This window comes from Stegastes partitus, unplaced genomic scaffold (genome assembly GCF_000690725.1).
Source record: "Stegastes partitus isolate 25-593 unplaced genomic scaffold, Stegastes_partitus-1.0.2 Scaffold374, whole genome shotgun sequence".
In the NCBI taxonomy this organism is placed as follows: domain Eukaryota; kingdom Metazoa; phylum Chordata; class Actinopteri; family Pomacentridae; genus Stegastes; species Stegastes partitus.
The window spans coordinates 200,502-212,547 of NW_007578105.1; the positions used below are offsets into that span (position 1 = coordinate 200,502).

A 12,046-nucleotide genomic window follows, 5' to 3' on the forward strand; every position below is an offset into this window, starting at 1 on the left:
CTTTTCTTTTGCATTACTTGTTATTAAGCTTTCAGCACTGTTATGCCAGATGACCACTGGTCAGTTTTCTTAGATGTAGGTAGAAATTTCAAAACCTACATAACCACAACTGCCTAAATAGCTAAGTACCACTTGATGTGAGTGAAGTCAGAAAATAGGACTGTGTATTTTGGGTGAACCAACCCCATTAAGTTTCACCTTGCCTCACATTACCCAAATCACAGAGGTATTACTAAAACCTGCTTCTTTTGTGTTAGCTCCCTCTACACACTGTAGTTTCATGTTGTGCTTTTACTGCCATGGTAAAGACAGTGTGGCGTTTGGCACCGTTGCTCTCTCTAGTCTGATGTATTTTCTCAATCCGTTCGGTAATCCCACCAAACAGCGGACGCATCTGTCCAATGCCAAAGCCAAGCCTCCAAATGCTGCACGGATTACGCCCTGAATGGATGGTAATACTACTGGGAGTCTGCTGGGAGTCTGGAGCTTGACAGCCAGCCAGCTGGTTACATAATTGGATTAGTGTTTTGGAATACACAAAACACATTTGGGGTCATTTTCTTCATGATGCATTTGAAGTCAGCAAGCATTAAGTATCAAAATTTAAAGAAGGAAAGTACAGTTGTTGTACCACTCTTGCAGTATCCACCTTTCATGATTGGATGATCATTTTCCCTTTTCCTTTTAACCAGCCATTACACAGGAAGTGCTCTCTCTCGTATAACAACCTGGACGTTTTTGCAGTGAAGTGTTACGAAGGGGTTAAGTGGAGCACTGTCTGTGACCACAAGTCAATTGCTGGTCGTTGAACCAAAATGTCAGTCTTCGTTAATGAGGAGCTGAGCTGCAATAACATGGATTTTTTTTTTTTTTTTTTGATCAGTCATAGCTGGTTTTGGCCGGTGTTGAGCAGTTGAGGATGGCAAGAGAGGAGATGAAATGTGAATCTGAGAGATGCCTGTGAGCAATGTTGGAGCTTGAGTCATTGTCACACTATTTACTGTACTGTATCCCATGGCACTGCGTGAGTCAGAGGCAACAGCATCTCAGGAATGGGTCTTGATTTTGGTATTTTTAATTTGTCCTCAGCTAATGCGCCAAAGACACGCTACCCCACAATTCTTTAAATATTTAAGTGTTTGTACCAGAGTGTGCTATTAGGTTTAACAGTGCTTCACCGATAATTTGGCCGTTTTCTTCTACTGCAGGAAATCACCACCCTTCTTCCTTTCTCTGGCATTTCTCTGGACATCCTGCCAGACAGCAGTGATCTGGGAGCCGACCTCAGTGACTACATCCATCACCGGGTCAGCAGCAGCACCCAGGTTGCCACTAACGTCACCACGCCAACAGGCTCTGCCCCCGATCCTCTGCTCCTCAGCAAGTTCAGCAGCCATCTGTCAACACGCAGCCACGGCTCCATCCTCTACCTTCAGCTGACCCTGGATCTGTTCCACAAAGGCCACTTGACTCTGAAAGGAGGAAATTACCTGGTCGTGCCTGTCTCACTGTCAGAGGTCAGATATCCAACTAGCAAGGGCTGTTTGTCCCCCAGCGACAACTGTGCTGTTGCCAGGGTTACCGGGAAGCTCTGCTAATTTTAAAAGACTGAAATTATGATTTGAATAAAAAATAAGATATATCCACATACTGAGTCAGCTGTCACACATCAACACCATATGTTGCAAGTGTGCAGAAAAAGTGGGTCATTTAAACAGCCACCTAAAAGTCAAGGATAGAAGATTGAAATAGACTGTAAAAATGTAATACATGAACAGTTAACTAAATGTGGTAAGGATTACCTAGAATATTAAAATATTTAATGCTACCAGCTAAAATAGTTAACTGGAGGATAAATGGTTAAAATAGCAAAACTATGGGGAAAATGGTCAATAAGCTAAAAGGGTCAATCATCCATCCATCCATTATCTATACACCACTTAATCCTCACTAGGGTCGCAGGGGGCTGGAATCTACCCCAGATGACTCAGGGTGAAGGCAGGGGACACCCTGGACAGGTCACCAGTCTATCACAGGGCCACACTTAGAGACAGACAACCAAGCACACTCACATTCACACCTACGGACAATTTAGAATCACCAATTAACCTCAGCATGTTTTTGGACCTTGTGGGAGGAAGCTGGAGAACCCAGAGAGAACTGCACGGGGAGAACATGCAAACTCCATGCAGAAAGATCCCGGGTGTCCTCACTGGAACGCAAACCGGCGACCTTCTTGCTGCGAAGCAACGGTGCTAACAACCGGTCCATCTTGCAGCCCTCATTGAATCATCAATTTTTAAAAAGCTATTTATGCTTGACCCTCTGTTAAATGCCTGAAATCTTTATAGCATAATACACGAATATTTATAAAGATATCTGTGAAATTTTAGATTAATTCATCAAATATTTTCAGAAGGACCTTGAAATTTGAGGCTGTATTGAACCACAATATCTCAGGTAGCATTGAAAGATAAAAGCCTGAAATTTTCACAGTTATTTCTCATCATGCCATTGATTTAGAATCTGCTATACAAGTTCAGCAAATCATTTCTGAATAAGGTTTCAAATATTTTTTTAAAGTGAAGCTGTCATGAAAATTTCTACCTTTGAGGACACATAACATTAACATTAAATCTAACAAAAAACTGAGCCAAATAAATTTTTGTTGTTGTTGTTGTTGAACTTCTATAATTGATTGAGTATATATGACAAATAGCACCACAAAAACAAATATATTGTGAAATAGTCTAATTGAAGTAGAACAGAGTTCAGTTTTAAAATGTGTTTTTTCCAAATATAACTAATGAAATAATTTTTAGTCATATGGGCATATTTTTCCATTTCAAACCCCACTATGTGAGCATAAACCTTTCTTTTAGAGGGGACTAGTCATGTAATTATGTGTTATTTCTTTGGGAATTATCACCGTATTAGGTCATTAGGATTCCATCAACATAATATAACCATGACCAAATACATTGATCTGTTGGGACAGTGGGATTTTCCATGCTTTGGCATATATGTCACAGTAATCTTACGTACTTATGTAAGCAGTTTATGAAAACTGGTCAGTAGGATCAAAATGGATTCTCTTGCTTTGTGTTCCATTGAGAATAAACTTGTCCTTCAAGGCCAATGTCACAAGTATGTACAGAAAGTGAGAGTACATGTATATTTATAGTGACTGCTTAAGACTTGAACTTCAAACATCTCTTCCAATTAATTTAGAAATTCAGTAAGTGTCGTGGGCCAGGTTTTTACAATGCGGTTTTTGAGGTTTTCCTTCAACTTTAACCAGTGAAGGATAAACACTGCAAAGGTCTCTTTTAATTAAAGTGTTAGAATTTGTCTTGTCTAAATTCTGCTGCCAATTTTTTTAATTTTTACTGCAAGCACATGTTGGTTGCAAATAAAGGCTCTCAGTCTCTTTGATTAGTAATATTCAGTATTGGTGTGGCCCTAAAACCCCACATAGGTCGATTCCTAATGAGGACACTGTTGAAACATGCAGCATCTGCTACTCATGAAAAGTTTCAAACCACATATGTGGAGTAATGTGTGTTTGACAGAGTTGACCGTTCACTTAATATGTAAACTACAGTGTTTAAGCCTCTAGACCTTTAAAGAGATTTAACTTTAGGTGTCTTTTTATTTCCACCCTTTTCCTCCTTTTCTGGATGAGTCCACAGTCTAGCACTTAACACTTGTCAGTCATCCTGGTGAGCTTTCTGTTGAGAAAGGGCATCCTGCCAGAGGCCAAAGCCAATAGTGTCCACAAGATCCACACACAGGGTACACAGGCAAGAAAAATATTGTTCAAGCATGATTTTCACAAAAAGAGAAAAAGTGGAGCCACACACAACTCAGATCAGTAAAAGATAAAAAAAATAAATAAATAAAAAGACAGGATCAGAAACTTTATACAGAGCGCCAAAAATAGTCCACAGCGACTAAAGTAAAATGGCAGATGCATTTTGCTGTTATATAATTATCAGTGTAAATTAGGACAACAGATGAGCAGGTGTTGTTATACAAACAGTGGCAAACTAAGAAATTTAATGATCTAATAACTGAATAATGAATGTGGAAAAGCATGCATAAAGGTGTGCTAAACATGTGTAGCCCCAGGTGGAGGATAGTTACATGTAAATGCAAGAAGGCTTGCAGAAGTACAACGCGGATGATTTAGTAAAATTAGCCTCTTGATGAAATGTTTTTAATCCTTACACCAGTTATTTTGAACAACTATACATTTCTTTGCGTCCTGTTTTTTCCAACGGTGCTACAGTGGATGTTGCATGTAAACATCCAAGAAGGTTATTAATATCCTAAAGATTGAAGATCTACAATACCTAATATCATGTGACATATCAGCTGAAACCTTGGGGAGGGGGGAATGGAATCTGACATGCTGGCTAGCTTCTCTCGTTTCTCTTTGTAGTGAGTGCTTGCTTTGGTCCAGAGGGGTGTACTATGAAGCAAAATTAATGGGATTGAGGAGATATGTTAAATCTAAAGGTGGAGTTTTAAATTTTTAAAGATGGCTCTCTTTTAACCTGACTAGATCACCACAGTACCTGATGCTGCACAGCTAACCTGCTCTGAAGGAGGCTTAATTATATCCACAATTTGGGATTCAAATCAGCCATTAAAAGCTCGATACGATACTTTCAATAAGCAATGTAGATTCTCAGCTTAGCGAATATGTTATATCTGAAAACCTATTGAGCCAAATGTAAGTAATGCCACTAAATGAAGCCGTGCAGTTACAGCAGCACAAACTGTGTGCATGTAGTTGCCATGGGAATCTACATGCATTCAGCTGGTGATGCAAAAAATGCATAAATAAGTTTTTATGCTTGGTCCTGATTTGCTGCCAAATCAGTTTCATTGTGCTGGTATTGCAACTAATAGAACACAGATCAGAAAACTGACTGGTCTGTTGATATTTTCACAGGTCTTCAATCATAAAAATCAGTTTCACTTTGATTTGGCCAGAAACTGAAGTGACATCATTGCCTTATTTGCAGGACATTTGCCATAGTAATTTTGAATATTTTTCACAGCTCTCCGTTAAAACAATCTGTCCATTATGATTATATGAAGTAGGCGACACTTAATTGATATATTTTGTGCACAAAAAAAAAAAAAAAAGTATGATATATCGGCGACCACATTAGTATGGGCCGATATTAGTGTTTTCCCGATATATCGGTATGGGGCCGATGAACAAATTTAGCTGATATGAAAAACCATTGGTTGTCTACCATTAGCGCCTTCGTCTCTAGATTTGATATTGCTGATATTTCACAGATGTTTTTACTTAAATGGTCCTGGACTTAAAGTATGTTTAAATATGTTTTACTTTTGTTATGTAATAAAAAAAAGACTATGTGGTTCAATTTGGTATAGGCTTCTTTTGAATAGTTTTCATGTTCTCACAGTGGTTACTTATACTAATTTTTCGGTGTGAACAAAAATTGACTATCATCGTCGGCAATATCGGTTATTTGCGATATCAGAAATCTTAATATCAGATATCGGTATCAGTCAGAAATTTTAATATCGTGATATCGTTTTTCGTCATTGAAAAAAAAGGGAGTCAAATGATGCATCAATTGCCCCTTTAATGGTCGCACGCACAGAGCTTGGTGAAAAAAAACTGCGGTAACAAAGAAAGTTGATAAGCACCAACACAATAGCCATCACCTATGTCTGGGTTCTAGGTTTTGTCAAGCCAGCTAAAGCAAAGAAAGTCCAGCTACATTGAACTTGTTTCATAGTACACCTGTCTTGTGATCATTTTCAAATCAAGTGCATTGTGTAAGCTATACATGTTGGCTAACAGGAATAAGATATGGAAACGCAACCATATGAATATTTTAAAATGATACATCGAAAAGTGTTATGTTTTAACTCTAGCGTTACATTTTTAGTTCTTGCAGCCTTACAGCATCGCTAACAGCGTGTCCTATCTGTTAGGTGTACCTGCTTATGTGTCGTGTGAGCTTTCCGGATAAAGAAGTCTTTGAGCGGGTACTTCCGGTGCTAAATGTGGCTCTGGCGTCTCTGCACCCACTGACTGATGAACAAATGTTCAGGGCACTGAATGCAGGCAGTGTGAGGGGGGAGCTGGAGTGGAAGGACTTCCAGCAGAGATTAGACAGCCTGGCTGGATTCATGGTAAGACTCGATATAACTGCATGAAAGGGTCCATAATGATTCAAGATTTTTTTTGCTGGTTTTGATGCTGTGTTAGTTATGCAGTGAAGTAAATCATTTACAGTTATCTAGGGATTTAGAAGCACCACTTAGTATCTGGATGGACAATAAGATCAAATGAGCTAAGTGTGCTTTTAATTGAAGGTTTTCTTTTTAATCATTTGTGTTTGTAGGTTAGACGCAGAGATGGCACACGGATGCTGTGTCATCCCTCCTTCAGAGAGTGGCTTGTTTGGAGAGCCGATGGAGAAAGCACTGACTTTCTCTGTGACCCCAGGTGCGACTATAAGTCAAGGATCAGACAGCAAAAGTTTTTTTTTAACATTCATGTACTATAAATCAGTTAAAAAGTTTTTAAAATCCCCATCGCAATGGAGGCTTGTTGATTTGGATTTTTTTTTTTGATGCATGCCATTTCTGATTCAACAAAGTACTGTATACATCTCTGCAGGAGTGGCCACGCTCTCCTGGCCTTCATGTTCTCCAGGCAGGAGGGAAAGCTGAACCGGCAGCAGACTATGGAACTGGGACACCACATCCTCAAAGCTCACATATTCAAGGTAGCAGGAACTGTGATACTATGTATATAACTTGATATGTAGGTTTATGACTGGAGCTGACAGCACCTAAACCCTTGATTCCCAAAGGCTTTACACGAACAAGATCCTACACTTTACTGCGTATAAGGAAGAGTGAACCCAGGCCCCTAACATCACCTACACACATTAGCACTATTCATGTGCATAAACGCCCACACTGAATACTGTACTGCCTGCATGCATTTCTCGCACTCTGTGCATGCTGCTCTACTCCTGGGACGCAACTCAAATTCTGCACCACAGAGCTCATCTGAGCAAGCGTAACATCTCCCTCTCCTTCTCTTTCTATCTGTTTGTGTCTCTTTCTCTCACACATTCACAGGGTCTGAGTAAGAAGACAGGTGTGTCCTCCAGCGTTCTTCAGGCCATGTGGGTAAACTGCAGCACAGACAGTCTGTCCGCTGCACTGGCCTCCCTGAGGAACCTGTATACACCTAACATCAAGGTGACACACAGCAGTGCTCTACAGTAAAAAAAAAAAATTAAAAACCTCTAAATATATAGTCTTTAATCCTGAAAAATACAAAAAAAAAATAAAAATCTAATTCTGTAGGTAAGTCGTCTGTTGATGCTCGGTGGCGCTAGCGTGACCTGGTGTACAGAGGTGATAGGACACGCTCCCATCCTGGCTGTTCACGGCCACCTGGGGCACGTGGAGATGGTCGCTCTGCTGCTTGAAATGGGCGCGCCCATTGACGGGACCACCGACAGCGGCATGACGCCCCTCTGTCTGGCCGCCGCCGCAGGACACGGCGACATCGTCAGCCTGCTCTGCAAGAAAGGAGCCAAGGTCAGTGTCACTTCTGCAAAAACAGGAAGACAGCAAATTGTGGGTTTGGAGGGTGTAACCAACATAATTACCATGGATACATCCGATTTTAATCTGTGACAGAGCACTCTGTCTCTCAGTACCTTTACGCCAGTGATATCCTGAACTGCTCTGGTTTTACATTCACCACAGTTTCTGGGTCTATTCTGGGAGACAGATGACATAAACGGGGCCGATCTAGGCCAGCGTATTACAGGCACCGGCCAGGAACAGCATTGTAAGTCCTTCTGTGTACCCCTTTGTGCCAGGTGGGCCATGCTGATAAGAGTGGCCAGTGTGCGTTGGTCCATGCTGGGCTGAAGGGCCATGCAGAAATCATCAACATCTTGCTGGGCCAGGATTGGGGAGCAGAAATTCCCACTGACCCACAGCAGCACCACAGTAATGAGAGTGTGACTGGGAAAACACAGGCAGCTCAGCAGGCAGTTACAGCTGCAGCGAGTGTGGGGCACACACAGGTATGTATCACATCAAGGTCCTAATAATGGAGCATTTCTAACAGTCTGCTGAAATTCATCTTTATGTAGAGCATGTTGCCTGTCCTTGGCTGACGCAGAGGATTTATTAGATGTTGTTTGTTATTTTCGGTGGTCAAGGTCTGCCGGTGCTTTGGTCTGTTTTCTGCACAGCAAGTCAGCAATAGAGGACTGTAAAATTGTGTTTTCCTGCAGGTGGTGAAAAGCTTGCTGGACTTGAAAGATGAACAGCTGGCAGTGCAGATGGACGCTCACGACTCACTCTGGGGAGAAACGGGTGCATTTCTCCTATCAGTCAGATAAATTTAGCTTTCTCACCTCTTTCTGTCCATCAGTGTGGTGTTAGAGTCATGCTCAAGGGCTTTAGGGCTGCATTTCAGGCTCAGTCGAGCTCTGTGCAGTGAATACATATTAAACAACTAACTTACCTGCACATGGAGACACAGTGAGCTCTTTCAGTGGAGCTGCGGGAGCTCAGGAGTACCACAAGACATAGTCATTAGGTTGCCTTTCATATTATGATTTTAGGATGCTCTGGTTGATATCAAACATTTGATTTGATTGTAAATAGTTTTCTGTTTTTTGACTGAAACGGAGCATCCCATTTATCACACAGAATATCTTGTCCAGTCACATTTTTAGCTACTAAAAGGAGCTGTTATTCAATTGTAATACTTTTACCTCTATCACAGATGTGATAGTGTAGCTCGCAGAATTCTGTTAGGTCCATTTCCTGAGAGGATGTCAGATGAAGCCTGTATCTCTGCCTACAGCACCATTACCATATAATTCTATTACACAGTCCCCTGCAGCCCTGACATAGGAAAAGTGAGAGCATAAAATATCCTCTTAAACATTCACCTTTGTATGTACACTGCTCTGGCTTTGTTTTATATTTATTTTAAGCGTTAGCATCATTGGATTACAGTCCATTAGTACAGATAAAATGGTCTGTGGAGTATACATGTTGAAGTTTAATTACTGAGCCAGTTATTTCTACTTGTTTGAGATTACAGTTACTAAAAACAGTTGTGCATATCACAGTTATTGAAAATTGACTTTAATAAGAACATTTTAATTAGTTCAGTTTGTGTATTTAAAGCAGAAGCTTCTCTAGTGCTCCTGCTGTTTTGCGTTGCTGCTCAAATTCACAAATTCTTTGTCCCATGACATTAACTTCATTTTATAGGCAGCATAATACAATTGATTTGTCCGCTGAAGCTTGTGGACATGGTGGATGAAACACATTGTCATTTATAAAGGTGACTTGGAGGTTAGAGATCAGCATTAGTACCATGCATAAAAATAATAGCGGCTGGTTAAAGGAGGTTGCAAATTATCTAATGTGAAGAGGTTTCATTAAAAATGACTGCATTTTGTTTCCTTTTTTTGGTTTTGTTGTGGGAGAAAAGGGATTTTGATCCCTAGTACTTGTGTGATCTGGATTTGTAGTAAAGCAGAAAATATAGAAAACTTCTCAGCAAGATGTCACAGTGCACCACATAAACCAAATATATAATATGAGGAGCTACAACAATTGTGTAAGAATCAAAGAGATTATGGAAATAATCAGCCTTGTTTTTCTTTTCCTCTTTTTCACTCTTGCTTCTACTTCTCTCCTAAATGTGTCAATTACATATTCTTCTCCGCCTCGTCGTCTCATCTCTATGCCGACCCTCTGTCAGTGCTGAGCGCAGCAGCAGGGAGAGGGAGGATGGAGATGTGTGCGTTCCTCCTGGAGAGGGGGGCAGGGATAGAGATACCAAACCGCAGAGGAATGGTCCCGCTGCTGAGCGCCACCAAACACGGACATGCGCAGGTGTGGAGGAGTCTAGCACCAGATGCAGCTCTGTCCTTTTGTTTTGCATTTTGTTGGCATAACTTCCCTCCTTTTCGCAGGTTGCAGAGTTGCTGCTGAAGCAAGGTGCAGATATCAACGTCAGCGACAAGCAGGATCGCACTGCTCTCATGCTGGCTGCCTCCGAGGGCCACATGAGCACCGTTGAACTCCTGCTGTCAAAGGGTGAGCGCCCCCACCTTCCACAGCGATAACCAAGTATGTTTGATGAATGTGCACGAAATGGAGAACAATGTTTGTGTTGTTTGTGGTCCCAGGTGCCTCCCTGTCCTCTGCTGATCAAGAGGGGCTGACTGCACTTAGCTGGGCCTGTATGAAGGGCCAGAAAGGTGCGGTGCAGCTTCTGGTGGAGGCAGGAGCAGACCTGAACCAACCTGACAGACAGGGACGGACTCCACTTGACCTAGCTGCCCTTAACGGGGATGCAGAAACAGTGGGTGTCACGCTGTTGTGTAGATGATATCTTGTTGATAACAGAAAAAATATATAGTAGTTTTATTGCTGGGGTGCAATTCATTGGTCATGGACAAATATAGATTGACTGTAAGTTGCGAAACATAATAGATAACAGTCATTTTAAGCTATTTTAGGCAAATGAAAGAAATTACTAAAATAATCATCATTTGCCCTGCTGCACTGGATGTCAAATTTCAATCACAGTCCATGCAGAGTCAGAATCTTCAATCTCAGTATTTTCACAGTTATTTATTCTATTGATCAGCAGGAGAGGATTTACAAACAGGATCAACAGATTATCAACAGTTTCCCAAAGTCAGTAATAGAAAAGAGCAGACAGCTTTGTTGGTACCGCCTGTTAATGTGGTGATAAGCATACAGCATGTAATCAACAACATTACTGAATTATCTTTTTTGTTTTGTTTTTGCTTGAATCTTACTTTTAAATGTGAATATATTGTTGTTATTCACTGCACGGCCAGGTGCATTGCCTGGTGGACCATGGAGCGGTGTTGGAGAGAGCAGACAACAACGGTAGCAGAGGTTCAGACCGAGCAACCGGCTGCCAGAACCCAGCCCTGGTGGCTTCGCTGCTTAAGAAAGGATCCAAGATGGGTATAAACACCAGGCTTACCATAACAGGCGTGCAGTAAATCAGACATCTAGGATTTTTATATTCAAACCCATCTAATATCATACAGCACAGTTTAACGGCTCCACAAATTACAATACAACCTCTGAAATAAGCGTAAAATTAAATCAACACTTGTCTGGCGAAATCCGCTGCTCAAAGCGTCTTCAGATTTGTATCTGACATATCCAATCAATGGAGACTCCGCTTGTATTGATAGATAGATATTTTACATTTGCCTGCTTTACTGCCATTCAGCATTTGATACACTTTTCTGCAGCACCTGCAGTTTCACGTCCGCTCCCTCTAACTCCTTTTCCGCCTCTCTCTTTCGATTTTTGGCTGCTCGCCTTCATCAACCAAAAGGCTACAGAACGGCTCCACATGACCGATCAGGTGCATGATTTATGTATGATACAAAGTAAACAAGACAAGGTGAGAGAGATAATATTAACATAAGTATTTGTACCACTCCATCAGGTCACGCTACGTGGGCTATGGCTTCTTCCAAACCAGACATTCTTCTCATCTTGCTGCAGAAGCTCATGGAGGAAGGGAATATGCTCTACAAGGTATAAGATGGTGAATGTTAGAGTTTTTGAGGAAAAAAATGAGTATTAGTCAAAACTTAACCCCCTTTTCTTGTGTGTTTCTCAGAAAGGACGCATGAAGGAGGCCGGTCAGCGTTACCAGTATGCCCTAAGGAAGCTACCTCGTGAGGGGCAAGGAGAGGAGCTGAAAGGGCTCAAAGACCTGCGGGTCTCCCTCTATCTAAACCTTTCACGCTGCCGCAGGAAAACCAATGTAAGGCCCACAGCTGTATCAAACCGCTCATGCACTATTTAACATCGACAGGTTTATTAGACACCTAGGGAATGGCAGGATGGCTGGCAAGGCAAGGTAGATGGCTCCTTAAGATATATAATTTATCTGTATCAACATAAAAAGATAATGTCAGCAGCACTGGTGTAG

At 41.4% G+C, this 12,046-nt stretch overlaps 1 protein-coding gene across 1 annotated transcript in view; it reads left to right on the forward strand.

Moving 5' to 3' along the window:
* LOC103359460 (protein TANC1-like) overlaps positions 1 to 12,046 on the forward strand; it is a 38,230-nt gene that overhangs the window by 22,856 nt on the left and 3,328 nt on the right. Inside the window, exons 12-26 of the mRNA XM_008284802.1 lie at positions 1,209 to 1,517; positions 5,986 to 6,186; positions 6,399 to 6,502; positions 6,677 to 6,785; positions 7,147 to 7,269; positions 7,378 to 7,614; positions 7,902 to 8,111; positions 8,325 to 8,406; positions 9,815 to 9,948; positions 10,029 to 10,152; positions 10,245 to 10,420; positions 10,926 to 11,058; positions 11,441 to 11,470; positions 11,555 to 11,646; positions 11,732 to 11,878. Coding sequence (XP_008283024.1) covers positions 1,209 to 1,517; positions 5,986 to 6,186; positions 6,399 to 6,502; positions 6,677 to 6,785; positions 7,147 to 7,269; positions 7,378 to 7,614; positions 7,902 to 8,111; positions 8,325 to 8,406; positions 9,815 to 9,948; positions 10,029 to 10,152; positions 10,245 to 10,420; positions 10,926 to 11,058; positions 11,441 to 11,470; positions 11,555 to 11,646; positions 11,732 to 11,878 — 2,211 coding nt within the window. The remainder of the gene's footprint in view (positions 1 to 1,208; positions 1,518 to 5,985; positions 6,187 to 6,398; positions 6,503 to 6,676; positions 6,786 to 7,146; positions 7,270 to 7,377; positions 7,615 to 7,901; positions 8,112 to 8,324; positions 8,407 to 9,814; positions 9,949 to 10,028; positions 10,153 to 10,244; positions 10,421 to 10,925; positions 11,059 to 11,440; positions 11,471 to 11,554; positions 11,647 to 11,731; positions 11,879 to 12,046) is intronic.